Here is a 21104-nt window from a genome sequence, read left to right on the forward strand (position 1 = left end):
TGCGTACAAAGTGTAAAGCAGATTGGTTAGTTGTACTTGAATGAATCACAGTGCGCACACGGCATTCTAAAATGTTAGCAACTAGGTGCACCTGAAAAATGCGTGCACACTTGTCACGCCAAGCCGTGCACCTCGATTGGAAATAACCCTATACTTATTGACATTCCTTCCAAGGCATGCACTCAGCAGCCACATTCTAGTAAAGCTATAGCACTTCATACCGAAACTTAATATCGAAGTTTTTTTTAATTGTTAGTGACAATGGTGTTCGGTCAATAAATATCTATAATTTTATTGGCCCAGCCCTACCTTCTTTTACTAATACAAATAAACAGTATTGAAAAGTAGTGCACCTATTTACAGCTAGGGCTTGACAAAATTTCGAAAGCAATATATATCGCGATAGATTTTTTTTTTTCAATAACGGTGATATGATTTTTAAACCTATTTCTGGTGATTTGATATAAATTTGCATATATATTTTTTATATTTTTATATATATATATATATATATATATATATATATATATATATATATATATATATATATATATATATATATATATATATATATATATATATTTTTATTATTATTTTTTTTTAACAAAATTTTTACATTATCACTTGTCACTGAATGACGGTCAGTGCTCCGCTGTCATAAAGAGCATGATGTCACTTGCGTGATTATGTACATCACAGACACGCTTCCAGCGCTCAGCAGTTGGTTAAGCTCCGTCGCTAATGAACAAGCTTCCACAAGTAAGAATGCAGACGAAATGGTTAGAGGAAAGACTAATGCAGTGGTGTGGAAGTGGTTCATCTTTTTAGGCTTTGATGAACTTATAATTTCGGTGCTCTGCAGCTTCAAACCAGCAGTGTCAGAACAGAAGGCAGTGAAGCAAACACTGATGGCTATGAGGCGCCGTGTAGGATTTAAATCAAACTTCAACACACACATAACATGTGCATGTATACCTATAAGTTACTTGCAAATACACCTATACTATTGAAAGTTCAAAACATGTATGAAACTTGCGCATATACATATAAACTTGATGCATGCATACACATGCACGTAGATATAAACTCGATCCTTGCATAAACATCCACACGCACGCACGTACAACTCGATCCTTGCACTCGCGCAAACTTACAAAATAAATTTCACAAGCATATTTATCAGGAATCTGGTTATTGCAAAGCTGATGAAATAGAAAGAATGTGATTAGTAGAGGTATTAAATCTGTTAAGTAATGAAAATGTTATCTAATATAAAATATTAGTCTATGTAGTGCTGTCGCCTCACAGCAAGAAGGTCACTGGTTTGAGTCTCGGCTGGGTCAGTTGGCGTTTCTGTGTGGAGTTTGCATGTTCTCCCTGTGTTCGCGTGGGTTTCCTCCGCGTGCAAAGTCCAAAGACATGCAGTACAGGTGAATTGGGTAGGTTAGATTTTCCGTATTGTATGAGTGTGAAATGAGTCTGTATGGATGTTTCCCTTAGATGGGTTGCAGCTGGAAGGGCATCCGCTGCATAAAACATGTGCTGGATAAGTTGGTGGTTCATTCTGCTGTGGTGACCCCGGATTAATAAAGGGACTAGGCTGAGAAGAAAATGAATGAATTAGTCTATATAAATAGACTATATAAGAAATATTTCATGTTAAACCTTTTTCAATTAAATTGGGTAATTATACACAAATATAAGTAAACAGATAGAACCCTTAAAGGACATTCAAGATGAAGAGCAACCAGTACTAAGAATATACTCAAACAACTCTTTTCTATTGCAAATATTAAAGTAGCCTATACTTTTTTTTTTTTTTTTTTTTGTTAACGATGTGAATGTCATAATTGTAAGATTTTGGTATTATTTTGACTGCTAAATATTCAGCACATACAAAAAACAAAACGAATGAACTATCTCTATAAGCTGAGTTTTATTTATTTGATGGTTTATTTCACATTTTTTGTTTGTAAAGGCTAAATACAAATAAAAAGTGAAAAAAAAAAGAAAAAAAAAAGCAGTAAGAGCCTGGAGGTATTATAGACTGTGCAAATTCAGTTTGTAGACATTTGTGGGTACAGACATCTATTGTATGCGTTCTTTTTCAGTTTTTTCTTGGCTTTTTAATATTTTGTCCATATCGAGATCGGAATTGTATCGTATCGACCGAAAATTATGAAATATATCGTGATATAATTTTTTGCCGTATCGTCCAGTCTTATTTACAGCTATTTAGTTCATAGATCAGCCTGGATTAAAACTTTTTTAAAACCTCATTCGCTAATTATATACATCTGAAACATCTTAAAAATGAGTTTGTGAAATTAGATCCAGTTATTATTGGGCCAGTCTGTTATCTAGATATCAGTATCGGCTATAGAAACGCACATATCATTCAACCCCTTTTTTTTTGTTATCGTCAGACTACTGTGATAAATTCTATAGTAACAGTAAGCACTGACTGCTAAGTCTATTGAGTTTTTATACATATAATTGTGGCACCTAGCAACTACACACACTAACAAGTCTTCTTTTGTTTGTTTTAAAAACAGCCAAAACAGTGGCAGCACAAAACGTCTTGGCAGCCTCGTCTCTTCAGAGTTTATAAATATATGTTAGACTGTCTGTGTTGTGATGGTGACGGCTTGCTGTTTTGCTTTGGGTGTTTCTTGTGATGGCAGAAAGCTTCTTACCGGTCCAAGAATCTTGTCGTCAAGCCAAAGAATTGTTTAAACCTGTCCACAGCAGATGTGCAGAAGAGACATCCGCAGGGCAAACACTCCCACAGCAGCCTACCTCTTCACATCCCCACTTGATTTGTGTGTGTTAATTTAATTGTTGTATTGTGGAGCTTCTTTAAGCAGCATTACAGTATTAAGGACCATTAGGCACAAGTGTGTGTGTGTGTGAGGTGAGATGAGATGTACAGAGCAGGAGGCCCTCACATAGACACCTCAAAGGGTAACATGAGAGGGCTCTATAAATACAGCTAACCTTTCTGTGTGTTTGCTCTTCTGCGCTAACAGGGCTGTAGGATAGAGAACAAACTCTCATAGCAGGTACACTCACCTTGTCTGAGCTTGACATAAATTTTTGAAAGACTGGTTTGTGGCAGGCTGAGTCGGCGGGCTTTAGGATCAGTGGTTTGCCTAATCGTTTACTGAAAATGCATTGGGAGGACATGATTTGTATGCCTCACCAGTCCTCACTGTATGAAAAGGGCTATTACTACTAATAGGGTGAGTACAAATTTATTTTATTTTTTTTGAGAGGGAGCAAGTAAGCGAGCTATCTTGCATTCGCTTGTGTAATAATAGAATATTGGCTAATTTATAAATGTACTTTTTTAATTTTATTAAAATTATTTTGGTTGTATAATGACTGTATAATTTAGTTAGAATTTGAAGCTTAACAGTTGGGTAAAATAAGAGTTTTTTTAAATTTACTTTTACTTTATTGTATTGGAGTTTAATAGATCTGATATTTGCCCTGGGTCTAATTAAACAGTAATTAATAAATATATAATATACAATAACTATGTTTCTTAAAAATTTGTATTTGATTTCAATTTGCAATTCAAGAGAAACTGGTACAAATGATGAGTATCAACTTGGAAAATCGCTTATTTTTCAACCTAAATTACAACGCGCTTAACAAACGCTGTTTTATCTGTGTTTTTTTTTTTTTGGTATCATTGTATTACAGCTTATTTGTAAACCTTTTTTCATATAGATAATTAATATGCAGCATCTTTTTATACACATCTTAATGGCTAATTTATACTTCGGCATCAAGCGCAGATGTATGGTCTGGCGCAGACTTTGCGTGGCTGCATATCCCTCACCGTGGCCAACGCTGACACGCACCTCTCAAAAAATGTAACTAAACATTGTAATGATGCATAGCGCAAGCTCTAGTTGGTCATTTTGGTAGCTGTGCTGATTGTGGGCGGTCCTGAGGGACGCAAGCCCGATGGAGCGAGTGTTTACAAGTGTCGAGTCCTGTGATGGAGGTCCAGATGGAAACTTTTGTTTTATGTTTACAATGAAAGTTGTTGCACATCCACCAGTTACCGCCACTGAATGAGCGAGTTTGAGCTGAAAAAACAAAACACCCGCAAAGAAATTCGATACAGAGGAACATAACCTGCTGTCAGCTAGCATTTGGGAAGTGTTATTGCAGAGCAACACAAACAGCACGCAGAAGTATAAATGCACAGCTATGCACAAGGTATGCGCCATGGGTCACGGTGACCACTCAATGCAGAAGTATAAGCCAGCCTTAAGGTTTTATGCATTTCCGCCCTGTTTTTCCCTCAATTGTGCATTTCAAATATGTGAATGGAACATAACAGTGAAAAACACACAGATGTTAAGTTACATTACATAGCATGACTGTTGCACTGTTTTAGGTATATAATCCTAAACATCCTAATGATTTTTCCTTAAACAATGACAACTTTTATTACTGAAACACAGTAATATTCCTTTAATACATTGTGTCTCAACCACGTTCCTAAAGGACCACAAGCTCTGCACTTCCATGTCAGTTTAACCAAACACACCCGACACTGAAACTGAAAGACCTGAAATGGGTGTGAATGACAAAGGAGAGTTCCAAAAAATGCAGTAATTTTGATCCTCCAGGAATGTGGTTTAGAACGTCTGGTGTAATAAATAGCTTGTCATTGGTGTCTCATATAATAATACATAACTTGTCATTGGTGTTTTATTCTAGATATCTGCAGCAGTAGAAGCAGTCCATGCTTTCAGCCCATTCGCTCTCAGATCCCCATCCCAACCGCCCATGTCATGCCCTCCACAGCCGGAGCTCTGGCTTCCAAACTCAAGCCACGTTCTTCTGAAGAGGGCCGGACGTCCTCTAGCTCGTCCAGCTCGAAATCATCACTCTCCAAATCGGCCTCATCCCCCAACCTGGATGCTCAGCACGATGGAAATTTGGACTCTACCGCGGTCAAGCCTGATTGCCTGAGCCGATACCGTAGTCTAGTAAATGGCCTGGACCACTCGCTCTTCCCCTCGGGAGATCAGACACGACTGGATGAACCTCAGAAGTTTGATGTTCCTACCATGGAGCCAACGCTTAATCAGTCAGCACTGCTCGGAGGTCTTTATCCTGATGTATGCCAGCAGCTGCAGATGACCGCCCCTGCGGACAATGCTGGCTTGCATGATCCGACCTATAAAGTTCTACCAGAGTCCAGGACATGTCCTGTAGATCCTTACAGCCAAAGGAACATATATTCAGGCTCTGGCACCTCTGCCAGGATGTTCTCCATACCTCAGGGCCTGCAGACTCAGGCTCTCCTGAGGGACCAGGCCTGCACTTATGATCAGCTACTGCAGGAACGCTGTGGTGAACTGGCCAGCTGGCAGCAGCAGAAGCAGAAACTGGAGAGTCTGCGGCTACAGGTGGAACAAATGCAGGTTAGAGTTCAGATTATGGCCTGCCAAATGCAAAGAAGGAAAAGGGAACAGTTATGTAATTGTGAATCGTCCTCCCGAATTCAGCAGGAAATCATAGTCAAAGGAAAAGTTTGCTTAAAAATGAATATTGAATCATCAGTTGCTTCTACCTGGTGTTGTGCTAATGCCATGTATTTGCATTCATATACATATTTTACATATATACATTTGCCTTCATGACGTGTGTGTGTGTGTATGTATATATATATATATATTCATATTCATATTCATTTGTTGACCACAAAAAGATCAATTAAAACAAGTATGTTTTAGGGCTGGGCGATATTGAAAAAAAAAAAAAAGATCATGATATCATGTTTCATATCATTCGGTATCGATAATTGAGTGGTTTTTTTTTTTTTTTTTTTACACAATAGATTTAGGAATATTACAGGGTATCCACGGGGTCTTAAAAAGTATTAAAAGCTGATAAATCTATTATGAGAAAATTAAGGCACTTATATTAAAAAGACTCAATTGTATTTTTACGAGGTCTTAAATTTTACTCAAGCATTGTCCAAAGTGTTTGACTCAAAAAAGCATAAATATATTTATTTTCCTCCTGATATAAACAACGGGTGCTCAATCCACGTCATTGGTTTGGACCGGGGTGCGTCCGGTCAAGCTCCTCTGTCCAGGTGATGTCACGTAGTTTACGACAAACGCGAGAAGGTGATGTGACGCTCTCCACATGTAGTGAAACCATAGAGCGAAACAGATGACAAAATGGGAAAATGTAAGTTTGCGTACTCCTGGTTGGAGAAAGACTAGTTTTAACAGTGGCTGAAGCCTGTCGCTGAAAACAACCGCATAATTCATTCTTTCAAGCATTGTTTCCTCCGAGCTTATCGGAGTTCTGTTGCATGGTTGTCCTCCATTGATTTATTTAACTACAAGTGTTTAAGTGAATGGTTTGATACGGATTAGAACTTGAAGTGGCGATGAGGTCTTAAAATATTCTTGAAAATAAGTCTTTAAAAAGTCTTAAAAAGGTATTGAAATTACCTTTAGGATTCCTTCATATACCTAGGTATTAGGATTTTAATTTTTTTTACTTAACCACTTTATTTGAATTATTAATTTCTAATTTATTTAACCACTTTATTTACCAACATTACTAAGGCAAATTGGTTTTAGTAGTCAAAAGCAAAACAAAAAAATAAAGAAAAATCTTGTCTCTTATAATAAAATAAACATAAGTGTTGAAGAGACTCTTAAACCTGATATATATAATGTTACAAAGTGTGTGCAATGGTGAAGGTAGATCAACATCTGTAAGGTGTGAATAATAATGATACAGTAAACCTCAAACTGTCAACAAAACAAATTATGATGATCAAATTTGAGCTTTTGATGCATGTGTTGTTATTCTGACCTGAAGCGGCAAGCGCGAGCGCATGGTTTCCTTGACCATTTACAATGGGTTTTGCGCTTGTGCTCCCCTGGCGTCCTTATAACTATGTGACCATCAAGCGTTTTCTCAGAGGGTGACAAATGGAGAAACCAGTGCTGCAGCTCCGATGCATGTCTATGAAGAAAAGTAAAAAGCACTGCAGGGTTTGTCCTAGGTAATTAGCCTTCCGTTATAACTGAAATGTGGAAAAAGTTTAGATTATTTTTTTAACTAGGTGAACCTGGAAAATGCCCGCATCATGTGTGCGCCGCTTGCACACCATGTGCGCATCATGCAAGCTTATTGGCATTCTTTTCAGGGCGCGTGCTCACCAGCCACTTTTTAATAAAACTATAACTTTTCACACTAAAACTTAATAGCAAACTTTTTTTATCATTATTGACAATGATGTTTGGTCAGTAAATATCGACACCAATTTTATCGCCCAGCCCTAGTATGTTTATTTAAAAGTATCAAAGAATAGTCAACATGCAACACATTAATCTGTTTAGTAGTGATTTGAGGGTATATGGTAAGGATTGGTAAAAAGACTACTTACAATTTACATCCTAATCAATAGTCAAGGAGAGAATTATTGTAATGTCAGCAGTTATGTCGCACAGAAAAAGTAGAAGATTAATCAAGATTAATAGAAAACTAGAGCTCTTTGTGTCCATAGATATTCAGCTTAGCAGAGGAATAACAAACACATTTTCAGAGAGATCAAGTGGTGTATTTAATGTCTTATTAATCTTGACTTGTCAAAATGGAGAATTTTGGCATTAATGGATTTGTTAATGGAAGTCCAGATGGTCAAGAATGGTCAGAATTTTCTCCAATTAATGCTATAGTACTCGAATACTTGATTAGATCTTTGGTGGTCTGAAAAACAGCAACACAAGGGCGAGTGAAAACTGAATTTTGACACTTTAAGCTTTTTTTTTAAACACACATTCCTGGTTTTCACTATAAAATTATAGCAGATATGGAAAATATAGTGGTATTTAATATGTATAACTGACAAATGTATTGATGGACTACCAGTTAATATCACTAATCTCCAATTCATATTTCAGTACTAGACAACAAATCCGATTACAAGTTCCTTCTCGGCTGTCAGACATTTTGATAGTCCAGCCCTAAAGTTTTCTTCTCTTTATACACATGGTCATTTGCACTCATCAAACCGTTTATTTTTCAATCGCAGTTAATGACTGGAGGAAGTGGACAGTACTTGCCACTATATCCTTCAGCTGCTCACACAGAGAACAGCAAGTGGAACGCAGTCATTAAAGCCAACGAGAACTTGCTGAAAGATAAAGAGCTCACTATTGAAAGGTAGGTTTTTAGTAGTTTTTTTGTGATTCAAGGATTGAGAACTTGTGCTAAATGTATGAACGGTTGCATTGCAGACAGAAGCAGCAGATGTCTCAGCTAGAGCAGCGTCTCAGAGAGAGTGAGCTGCAGGTGCACAGCGCCCTAATGGGACGGGGAGCTCCTTACACCGATGTGTGTCTGTTGAGACTACAGGTTAGCACACATGCATGCACATAGACTTTTCCTTAATGTATCTAAACTCCTCTTAATCTGTCTTTCTTCATCATTGTGTTTGTGACAGGAAGCGCAACGGGAAAATGCCTTCTTGCGAGCCCAGTTTGCCGAGCGCAACAACTGCTTTACCAAGGAGAAGCTAGAAGCAGACCGGAGACTGGGAGCGGTGGAAACAGAAATGCAACGTCTGAATGAAGTCTTGAAGGAAAGTAGTGAAAAACATGCAGAGGAGCTTAAGAAGCAAGAGGAGAGGGTGAGGATATCCACTTTTCATCACGCAATTTACAACCAGCGTTCCCATGCTTCTTGAAAGTGCATAAACATGAATTCAAGGCCTGGAAAGTACATAAAAACAAACAAAGGTTCTAGAAAGTGCTTGAATTTAATGTTTAGTTTTTTTTAACAAGTGTTTTTATTAGTTTTACATTGTTCATTAAATACCAAGCAACACAACAATAAAAAATAATACACAAAATAAGCATGATAATACAAAGAAAATAATGGTAATAATAATAATAATAGTTAAAAAAAAATTAAGTTATTATTAAAAACAATTAGGGCATATAAATGAAAATACAAAGGAAGTCAATGGGGGTAGTGAGTATATTAAGCATTACACTGCTCCTCAGAATCCGCATTATATTGGTCCAGGTGATCAAGAAATGGTTGCCATATATTGTAAAGGTTATCAAGATTATCAGTAACTTCATAACAGACTCTTTCCGTGTGCAATATTTGAGTGAGAAGTAAACCATGTCTTAAATTGAGGAACATAATCTGATTAGCAATTATCATTCCATAAATGAGGGTGCTTTGGATGGGAACTTTATAATCCAGCAGAGAACGAGAGTACCCAAATATAGCAATTTCTGGGTCAGATGTAAAGGTAAAAGCATACATATCAGAAAACCGTTTAAATATGTCACACCAGAAATCATAAAGTGTTGGATACATCCAAAAGAGGTGGGTCAGGGAGCAGACTTACACTGGTCACATGTAGGGAGATGGTAGGAAAAGTTCTGTGTAATTTAGATTTTGAGTAGTGCAGTCTATACATTACATTAAATTGATTTAATTGATGCCTGTTCAAGATCAAATCTGTATGCCAAGTTCCTATTTGCAAGCAGTCTTCAAGTGAATTGTAGAGTAACTCAGTTCTTGAGAAAATGCATACGAGCAATTTTATGCAAATGTCAACCATGCCATGAAAAAAATTATTGTTTTAACACAATATGGAAACCGTTTCTAAGTTTGTGTGAGCATTTTTACAGTACTTTAGAAATACTCAAATGTCTCTGTCAGTGTTTTCAAACTATATTATTTGATTTACCAAAGTCACACAAGTGGCAATTTCACATCGGTCACATCCATAACGGAGAGACATCACTTACATCCGTAATGACACTTTTTTTCCTCATAAATGCAAAAATATTAAAATAAAATAAAATGAATCATGTTTGTTCCATAGAGAGCCAACTCTTATCCTTTTGATTATCATTATTTATTTTGGGTTGTGCAATTTAATTCACAAAATTTCTACAAAGTATGTTGTATACTGTAAACTCACAGACTTTTTTGGTCACATCCATACCGCGTGTTTATTTTCCTCATTTAAAATACAAAACATGTTTACAGATTGATATTTTTCTGATCCCATAACTTCAGTTGTTTTGGAAAATAAAAACCGATGTTTCAGTATAATGTTAACGTATACTTTCAATGTGAATTTACGTTTTAAATTTTTACTGCAAATGTCACATCCATAACGCTGGAATTGCTCATATACAAAATCTGAAACCAAATGTTTGGAATCAGCTGAGCTCAATAGTAGCCTGTAAACCTTTCTTTCATCTGGCAGCAATTCAAAATTGGATATTGCATGACTTGCATAATTTCTAATCTGTAAATGTCAAAAGAAGTGTGTTGTGGGGGAGAAAACTGCTCTTTTACTTGAGAAAAGGAGGCAAAATTTTTAATACCATATAAATCCTCCAGGGTGACTGTACCTTTCAACCTCCAAATACTGAATGTTATCAGAGAGAAATAATTGTTTATTGGGTTATTTCAACAATTATACTGTTGTGCTTTAAGAAACTGAACAGAAAACTGAAAAATTATTTATTTAAAAATCTTAAGTTTCAAACGTGCACAAAAACTGACACTTAATTCACATCTGGTCAATATTTCAGAGACTGCATTTGAGTTTTACCAGTATTGAATTCAACAAATTGTATTAAAGTTCTTTAAACATGACCGTTTATCATTACTGTGATATTTTTAATAATACAGTAAGGACTTTCATGATGCTACATATGCTGGGGTATGAAGTACAAAGGTGCTTGATTTAGAATCAATGGTGCTTTAAAAAGTCCTTGAATCTGCTGTTCATAAAAGGGTGGGAATTCAATTAATCTCAGTTTTTTATTTTCGTGTTGTTGCTTGTTATTACAAAGATCCGCAGTCGGGACAAGCACATCAACGGCTTGAAGAAGAAATGCCAAAAGGAGGTTGAGCAGAACCGAGAAAAACAGCAACGGATTGAGACGCTTGAACGATATCTGGCTGACCTCCCCACCATGGAGGACTATCAGGCCAAGCACAAGAAGGTACTGCAGTCTCTGATGGCCAGCCAACACAACTAAAGCCTGTGGTTTCAGAACAATTGCTCATAACGCTCAGCTTGATGCTTTTCTTGTGTTGTGTTGCCAGAGAGCGTTATAGCAACCCCTGCATCCATATATCACACATCTGTTCATATTGTTTTCTTTATCTTAATGAAACGCTCTCCCTACAACGCTGGCTCACAAGAACCTCTCATTCTCAGATGTTAGTGTTTCTAGGGCCCTGATTTCTCCTGGTTGTACCATGCGTTTTTAGTGTTTTTAAATGCTTCTTCCAGGTGTAAACAGGGCTCGTTTTGCAGAGCATTTTTGGTAACACTTTAGCATTGGAAGCACTTTTATCTGTGGGTTTTGCTTTTAATAAACTCCCAATCTACTGCTTGATAACAGGCAGTATTACTAAGGTAGATGTAGCGGTAAAATTTAGGTATATGATTAAGGAATGGATAATATGATCATGCTGAGTAACTAAAGCATTGATATGTGCCTTAAGAACTAAAAAAAAGTCTAATATGTATGCTAATAACTAGCAAAATTGATCTCAAATCTCAAATTCACCTTATAATTTAAGGATTGATTTTTCTGTATTTATATTATATATCCTGTTGGCCTGTTTTTTATGTATTAATTTGCTTATCTGTTTTGGCTGAATAAACCTTTTTCTACTTGTTTAAAATAGGCTAAAATGTTGTTAGACCGCGTTAAAATAGTTAGCAAGAATAAGAGATTTTATTTTAGTCAGGGTTGCATCCAGTTTCACGATCTCACCCAGAATAGATAAGTCTCCTTTATTATCATTAAATTTATATTATGTATAATAACAGTTAATAGTTTATTCAAGGTTTATTGTTTAAGGCTTAATTCAATTAATCAAATTAATTGGTCATTTAGGATATTTTTCATGTGACAAGATTTTTTTTTTATTAAGTGTTTAAATAAGTTAATATTTTCTTTTGCACCATTTATAGAATCCTGTAAAATGTTTCATTATTTGCCTCCTCAAAAAGCATGTTTTTTTTTAACATTAATAATAAAAGTGTTTTTTTAGCAGCAAATCAGCATATGTGAATGATTTCTGAAGACTCATGTGACATTAAAGCCACTGTTCCACTGCGCTGCATGGCACAGTTTGGTTCAGTTTGCATTTCTACTGCAGTTTAGTACCGTTTAAAGTGGGTGGGCTTTTTACTAATGTTCCTGAAATGTATTTTTTTCATTCCGGGTCATCCCATTCAGCTCTGGATCTGTTCCTCGTCTGCCAATAAGAGGAAGATCTGGATCTCTTCTACTCACCTCTATCCAGCCATTTCATCTGTCTATTTTTACAGTGGTAGTAAAATGGTTTAGTTGCACAAACCAACAGTACAGCAGTGGCTGCAACTTACTATTTAAATGTAGTGGGTTTGGTGTCTCATGCCGTAAATCCAATGAATGTAGTAGTGAAGATTCTCTCGGACCAATTAGTGATCTTTAATGTGTATACGTCACGTTTTGTTAACAGGGTTGTACTAAAAAATGTACTAGGTACAGAACATGGTGGAAAAACAGAACTGCACCATACCATGTAGCGGAGTAATGATGCTGAAAGTTAAGCTTTACCATCACAGGAATAGAATTCATTTTAACATTGATTCAGAGCTATTGTAAATAGACATGTGATGCTAACCGGTTTCAAGGTCTACCACGGTTTGGAAAAATTAGAAATGTATTTTTTAGGGCAACAGTATCTCCAGCAGAAAAGGACCCTTTACATTAAAAGCTACTGGTCAGCCCTCGATTGAGGAAATATTTGATAAACAAATCGCTTATGTAGCAACATCCAAGCATGCTCTGAACCTAAACGGTGCAGTGGCTCACGTTATATCCAAAGAAATGACAAATATCCAAAGATGCATTTTCAAGTTGTAAAGAAATCTGTGTTTTTGAATCTAAAGAAGAGCGCAGAAGTCAATGATTTATTTTAATTATTTAGCTTGACATGTTTACTGTTCTAAAATATTATAAATGTCTCTTAAAATGTAATATATTGTTCAATAGGGGGAAAAAGTTGTTGTTTTTTACCCAGACATTTAAAATGAACATATTTTAGAGCAGTAATCACAATACCATGATACTGTGACATTTTTAATCCAAGGTTATCATACTATCAGAACTTTAGACCGGCCCATCCCTAATTGTAAATTTCAGTAAAAATATTTCACAGTATTATTTTTTTATTACACTATTAAATTCTTGTTCAGATATATGCAGACTTGCTTTAATCTGCAGTTGTGGCTGTTGTGTTGCAGCTGGAGGAGGTGGAGGAGAGGGCCGCTGAGTTGCAGTCCACCGTCAGAGATCTGGAGGTCCAGCTGGAAGCGGCTCACACTGCTGTACACAACAAAGAGACACAGCTGGAGGAACAGAGACACAAAGAGAGAGAACTGCTTACAACAGTGACCAGGTAGGACACATGCAGAGCAGATAAAAAGACATTATCACTGTTTGTTTACAGAAGATTTTCAGGCTTTACTTTTATATGATTGGCTTGTGTTTTAGTCTTCAGAACAGAGTGCAGGAGAGTCTTGAGGATGGAGTGAGGTTGCCCTCTCTTGACATAGAGAAGCTTCGAGAAGAAAACTCTGCATTGAAAGAGGAACAGCAGCGACTCAAAAAGGTTTTTAGTCAAACTAGTTTCTCTTTATTTCCACTAGTAATTTAACAGGAATTTGTGAATCGTGCAGATGCATGGCTCTACTCATGAATTAAACAAATAAATAAATAAATGTTCTGTTGAAATAACTTGTGGTACTGGCTTAATTTGTTTTAAGGTCATCGAAAAGCAACTCAGGATGATGGAGCAGCTTGGCTCACAGATCAGGGTAAAGACTTTATTCAGATTAAATCCATTTTATTTTTCATTTATGCTATTTACAGGCACTATTTTAAGTTACACTAAGTTCAAAGTTACATTTGCACTGTATGTCCTTTTTAAACTATTATCCACTGTCTTCTGTTGCTGCTAGTTTTCTGGCATCAGTTTATTGTGTTAAGGCTCTTAGTTATCATTTAGGTTTGTTTTTGGTAAAGAAATGAGTTGTATCCAAGCCAAAGTATAAGCAAGGTTTAGTGAGTTGGAAAAACAATTGAAGGGGTTGAGAAATGAGAACAGCCCTCACAGATCTCTCTTTTAAATGAATATTTTCATATAGCATGCTTTACAATAATATATTTGTGTACTCACATTAGATTAGTTTGAACTAAAGAAAAAAATGTATTTAATATAACCAATAAAAAAAAAACCTGATGCTGCGTTCACACCAAACGCAGATAAAGCGTCAAGCGCGAGTGATTTACATGTTAAGTCAATGCAAAGATGCGAATAGACATCCTGTGGTGCAATTCACACGAATGAGGCGGTGCAAATGACACTCCGTGAGTTGAGCAGGAATTGCTCGAGTTGGAAAATCTGAACTTCAGCTCACATTCGCGCCACATTAACCAATCATGAACTTGCTCTTGTACAAGGCTTGATTATGACATAGCGCCTGTTGTTGGTGTCTCGAGGGGAAATCCTCTTGCCGACATCGGACAACAGCTCATCAAACTGAGCTCGGCTCAGTCTGTAGCACTTCTGAAAGCCTCCATCATCCAGGTACAGTTTCTGAAAGAGTTGATGAACTCAGAGCTGGGTGCACCTCAGAAATGATCTAGTGGACTCAGACACGGCGCCGAACGAACCTACCCTGTTTTTTAACCGTTCCTAAAGCACATAAACGCAGCTACTGTCTCATTAAAATCCATGTTAGCCATTTAGCAACGAAGCTAAAGTCACCGGGCAGACAGAAGCCTTACTCATACCTGTCAACATTGGGATGTGAAAATCCCCCCCCCCCCCCCCCCCCCCTTATTAATTTTTAATAGCAAAAAATTGAAAACTACTAAATTTGTTAATCTGGAGCTTTTTATTGAAAATAAACAGTTAAATGGTGAGCAATATGTTTTTATTATTATTAATTACAAAAGAAAAAAATAAATAGTACACATTAGCAGCAAATAAACTGCCAAACAGTTCAGCTTATTAAAATTAATAGCTATTATAAAGAAATAGAATCAAATTATCAAATTTCAATCTTTTCTTCACTTTATAACTTACACATTCTGATTAAAGAGCAACTAATAAATCTCTCATTTATTTAGATGTTTCATTTATTTTGATTTATTCGATTGCTTTCCTAACTGTTTATGCTCTTTTAGGACAAAATTAGTTATGTTTGGGGGAAATAAAACAATAGCACAGAACAGACTCTCATTTAGGAGTGAGGGATGGCCCCTGGTGGTTTGGCGGTATATTATTGCCACTCTTCATAGAAAGATTGAAATTACGTGAGAAATACAGGAAAATACCTTTACAGGATGATAGCTGGATAGAACTGTAAAATATGGGAGAATCCCAGGAAAAACGGGATGGTTGACAGGTATAGCCTTGCACATGACACGAATCTGCGTCTATTGTGAAGTACATTTGACGCGCGGATGAAGCGAGTAAACTCAATGTTCACACGTCTATTTAGACGGCCATATCAAGATTTATTCACGCTTGCCGCGTCTGGTGTGAACACAGCATTAGGATCACGATCCTGAAAGGAGTTCACCCAAAGTAATATGTTAGGGGAAAATATTGAATAAATTTTAATAAACTGTAAAAATAAATAAATAAAGATTAGTTATAATTTTATAGTTTGTAATTTTTGTTTTACAATAACTTGTTTAAATTGAAACATATTAACTTTATCTTAAAGATGTTGTGATCAAACTATTATTTTAATAAATATGTCTGTTTAGTAAAACTATTTTGTTTAAATGCACCAAAACTTATTGTCTGTATTCACTGAGAAATGGATAATATTCATTTTCAAAACGGGGTGTACTTATTTATACTTTGTGCACTGTATATATTCAGCACTTTTAAAGCATTTTCCCCATCATTATACCGAAGTAGTCATAGTTTAGATCAGGGACAGATCAAACTTTTCAGCCCTTGACCCCTAAAATAGAAATGCCAGTGACTCACGACCCTCAATGTCCTCTGAGGTGGTTAGAAATATAAAAACCCTGCATGCAATGGCGCGCACACACCAATAGGCCCAAGTGTATGATTCCTTATTTTTTTACGCATGTGAGTGCAGTAAATTTGACAAAGTTTAACCTTCTGAAATAAAATCAATCTGCTGCATCAGATGCTATCGCTGTATCTTTAATATAATCACACCAAGAGTCACAATCCAATAGAAAAAAGAATCTAAAGGCTGTAACTATAAACTACTATTTATCTTCAGTAGGTTGTGGTTAAATATGGTAATTCTAATGATTTAATAAAATTAATTCGATTTTTTTAAATCACCAAGCGATCCTACTTTGGGAAAGGTTTAGATGATATGATTAAAATATGTTTCAACTGTAAACTTGTGTGTGCTGCTGTAGACTCTGGAGGAGCAGATCTCTCAGGAGGAGAGTATCAGTCAGGCTCTGCGACAGGAGACGGCAGACAAAGAGCAGAGTCTCCTGCAGTTACGCAGCGCTATGAAGGAGGTCAGTTGCTGCACATTCAGCACTTTGTCCTTGTGTTTTCATGGTGCACTGGTGAACTGAGGTGTGTGTGTGGGTTTCAGCTCTCAGTGCAGAACCAGGAGCTGATGGAGCATAATCTGACTCTGCAGGAGCGTCTTCAGGGCGAGGAGCCGTCCAGTGGCTGTGGTTTGCTGCCCGCCGGAGCTCAACTCACCCAGAGGCTGCATGGAGAGATGGCTGCCTGTCTGTGTGACCTGCGCTCCCTCTGCAACGTCCTCACGCAGAGGGCTCAGGGCCACGACCCAAACCTCTCCATGCTGCTCGGCATTGCGTGTGAGTGCGCCCTCTGCTGTCTGCATGCTAGATAGAACACTAGTTAGATTAGATTAGATTAGATTCAACTTTATTGTCATTACACGTACAAGTACAAGGCAACGAAATGCAGTTTCGGTCTAACCAGGAGTGCAATAGCAGCAAGTGCAGGATACAGGTATAAGTTATAAAGTGCAGTTATAGAAAAACTCTGGTAATATTTACAGATGGATGTACTATGAACATTATATACAGGTTGTATTAGCTATGAACAGATTTACAATAAATGAATATATGTACAGAATGCTATTAATAATCAGGAGTGGCAGATAGATAAACAATTACAAATGTTCATGTGCAGTGGGTATGTACAGTTCAGATAAGTGAATCAGTGCTATGTAGTGCAATGAATATGTGCAAACTTTAAATGTGCAAATGTTAAATGTTAAAATGGACCTGAGGGGAAAATTTATAATACATTTTTGACAGGGTAGCATTATAATTAGTTTTTGACAGGAGTTGAAATTAGGATGTTGTTTAGCAATGGTAGAAGTTCAGCATTTTCAGCAAAAAACATTTATTTGAGGAGTAAAAAAAAAAAAAAAGAGTAGTAGTAATTTACATTTACATTTAGTCATTTAGCAGACGCTTTTATCCAAAGCGACTCACAAATGAGGACAAGGAAGCAATTTACACAACTATAAGAGCAGCAGTGAACAAGTGCTATAGACAAGTTTCAGGTGTGTATTACATTAAGGTAAGTGTGCATGGGGTGAAAATGTAATGTCATTTAATTTTGATTTACTTCCAATGTCATTTTCATGTTTTTTTTATGTATTTGAAGTGTTATTTGTTTTTACCTTAACTTATTTTACATTTTAATATAATTTTATGTAATTTAATTATGGTTTTTATGTAATTTAGTTTTAATGTAATTTGTTTACTTAAAATATAATTTATATTAAATGAAACAAATGATAATGTTTTCTTATTTTTGCATTTAATTTGAAAACATTAATTCATTTTAAAATTATTTAAGATTTTTTTAATATAGTATTTGGCGTACATTGAATGTTATTTATTTATTATGTAATTTTAATTTGTGTAAATTTAATATTTTCTTTGAATAATTATTTCTTCATTTATTTTTTTAAATGTAGCTTTTTATACATTTAATTTCATGTTATTTGACATTTTACATTATGTAATTTAATTTTGTTTTATGGATTTTGTTTGTGTAATTTGTTTACTTTAAATTACAATACATGTTTTATGTAAATTTAATTTACTTTGTATGTATTTTAGTATTTTATTTTAGTTTTTTATATTTTTTTATGAATTGTTAGTTAATATTTGTTAATAAAATATTTACTAAATTATTTTAATATTTTATTCATTTTAAGAAATGTTAAATTGTATTGTTACATGATTTAAAAAAATGTTATTTATCACATTATGTAGCTTATTTTATTTAATGTAAATGAACTTTTTTTCTTTATTTTTAGGCATTTAATTTGAATACATTTTAAATGTTTAATTTTAAAATTATTTATTAAGTTAGATTTTTTTAAATGTTATTTATTATGTAAACTTTTGTAAATTAAAGCTTTTCTTTATTTTTATGCATTTAATTTGAATACTTTTTATTTATTAAGTTAGTTTTTTAAAATGTAGCTTTTTATCCATTTAATTTCATGTTATTTAACATATATTTTACATTTTTATATAATTTAATTTAATGTATTTTGTTTGTGTAGTGTGGAACATTTGTTATCGTAATTTGAAGACACTTTACTTTTGATATATTTTAATATAAATTAATATTTTTCTTTATTTTTATGTATTTTAATTGATAACATTTTATTTTTCATTTTACAATGAATTATTTACTAAGTTAGATTTTTTTTAAATATAGTTTTGATGTCCTTTGAATGTTAATATGTAATTTATTTTATTTTGTGTAAATTAAAAATTTTCTATTTAAATACTTTTTATTTATTACGTTTTTTTTTGCTCAAATATAGCTTTTTATTCATTTCATGATATTTATTTAACATATTTAACATTTTTATATAATTTTATATAACTTAATTTTTTTTAATGCATTTCGCTTTAGTGTAATTTTTTTACATTTATTGTGTAATTTCTTGTAAATTCGCTTTTCTTTGCGTTTTAGTATTTTATTTTTCATCTTAAGAATATTTTAAATTGTATTTATTACATTAGATTTTTTATATAGATTGTTCATTGAATGCAGAGTATTTGTATATAATAATGTTGAGTCACAATGATCAAAACACATATTTACTAATGAAGATTAATTCAAAAACTAAAATAATATCTTTCTAAACATAAGATGAAAATGATTGGAAATATCATTTGTCAATGCTTGTTTGCTTGGTGGTTGTATTGTAGAAGTTGTACAGCAGTTTTCACCATGCAGTCATGCAAAACTCTGATCAGCTCTGTAGTGTTATTTGCGCAGTGTCAGCAGTGACTGACAGTGTCTGTCCGTGTGTCTCCAGCAGCTCCTCCTCCAGTAGCAGAGCAGTGGGACGACTGGGTCAGTCCTGAAGGCCTGCAGAAGAAGCTGAATGAAGCCCAACAGCTCCGTCGAGACGTGGAGGAACTGAGAACCACCGTCTCCGACCGATACGCTCAGGATATGGGAGAAAACTGCATCACTCAATGAGAACGTGTTCAATGAGGGTAAATCCACATCACACATGCCTTCAAAAGACACTACAGAAACAAACCTCGATAAAAGGACACTACAATCTTGGACAAAAAAAAATCAGAGGGATATTTTTATACGAAGATATTTTTCTAAGATATTTCTGATGGCTTGTGTGTGCATTGGAAAGTGGGTGATTTAATATAAAGCTTTCCATGCAATGGAATGCCAGTGATGAAGTTGACAATCAACTGATGATATTTAATATTTTTGTGCGACTCAGATGCCATGTGGGTATTTTTTTTTGCAATAGCCTGAAGTATCAGACGACAAAAATGCATTAACTCAGTGTTTCTCAACCACGTTCCACCAACACTGCATGTTTTGGATGTCTCCTTTGTCTGTCACATCTATTACAGGTCTTTCAGTCTCTGCTAATGACTGATGATCTGAATCGGGTGTGTTGGTTGGTTGGTGACATGGAAAATGTGCAGAGCTGGTGGGCCTCAAGGAGCGTGGTTGAGAAACACCGCATTACCTGAGATCCATTATCGTACAGCAAACAGAACGCATCGCATTAAACACAAATCTAAGGCTGAGGAAATATTAAGCCACCTCTGACTGTTTGAGATCACACTAAATGACACTGAAAGCTTCATGAGGGGTACATTTGGACAATAGACATTCCCTAACATTATAAACAATCTCAGGTTCAGCAGATCTGAGACGAACCTGGTTTAATGTACACAGTATTATGCAGAGAAAGAAGAGTTTGTAAACCATAATGCTAAGTTCTAATTATTTGTTAAATTAAAAAAAGGTATTGGACGTCTTCCTGAAGCTACATATTCATGCTGTCATTTCTTTAACTATTTTTAATACCTCATTGCAATAATAGGTTCTTTACAGCTACAAAGTTAACACACTAAATGTTTTATAATATGTAAGTGTGATTAGGTGGAGGATCATCTTGCCTGTAAAATATTATGGCGCTGTTGTAATCCGTGATGTGTTTGCCGTCTGGTTGGTAATTAGTTTTGGCCACGTCACTGAATCAATACATTAGAGGAAACCAACTGGTGAAGCAAATATTGTTTAAGTGCATGATAAACATTAGCACAGGTGCCTTGCGTTCAGTCAAGTCAATTACTTTACATGACATATCAATGTAAACAATAACCGCGTTTCATTTAATTCTGTAATTCATGTAATTCTGTTGGTAAAAGCGACCACTTATCGTGAGGAGATTTGCGTGATGAATTGTATTCTGGTCAATGGACTTCACTAACAAGTGTGAATGGGATTTGACGTGCATCAGACGATTTTTTTTTTTTGTATTATAAACTCAGGTTTAACACACACACAACCAGCCAGGCAAGACTAATATGCCAAAAACGTTCTAACAACACTAAATGTTAATATATGTGTATATAAATGAGACATTTCGTCTTAAACTGTTACAGTTTTTAATAATAAAGATTTGTATTTCTTATGTAAACTTGTTTGTTTCATTA

The 21104-nt window shown here is 35.2% G+C and overlaps 1 protein-coding gene across 2 annotated transcripts in view; it reads left to right on the forward strand.

Moving 5' to 3' along the window:
* Positions 1-21088, forward strand: part of cep85 (centrosomal protein 85) — a 26352-nt gene extending 5264 nt beyond the window's left edge. Inside the window, exons 4-14 of one of the 2 annotated variants that reach the window (XM_056475177.1) lie at positions 4741-5450; positions 8090-8220; positions 8295-8412; positions 8501-8686; positions 10887-11039; positions 13343-13497; positions 13593-13710; positions 13865-13915; positions 16518-16625; positions 16706-16937; positions 19442-21088. In XM_056475177.1, the coding sequence (XP_056331152.1) occupies positions 4741-5450; positions 8090-8220; positions 8295-8412; positions 8501-8686; positions 10887-11039; positions 13343-13497; positions 13593-13710; positions 13865-13915; positions 16518-16625; positions 16706-16937; positions 19442-19608 (2129 nt within the window). In that variant the 3' untranslated portion in view covers positions 19609-21088. The remainder of the gene's footprint in view (positions 1-4740; positions 5451-8089; positions 8221-8294; positions 8413-8500; positions 8687-10886; positions 11040-13342; positions 13498-13592; positions 13711-13864; positions 13916-16517; positions 16626-16705; positions 16938-19441) is intronic. The other variant, XM_056475178.1, reaches the window with a different exon arrangement.
* Positions 21089-21104: the final 16 nt, after the last annotated feature.

The sequence above is a fragment of the Danio aesculapii genome, chromosome 16 (assembly GCF_903798145.1).
Source record: "Danio aesculapii chromosome 16, fDanAes4.1, whole genome shotgun sequence".
In the NCBI taxonomy this organism is placed as follows: Eukaryota; Metazoa; Chordata; class Actinopteri; order Cypriniformes; family Danionidae; genus Danio; species Danio aesculapii.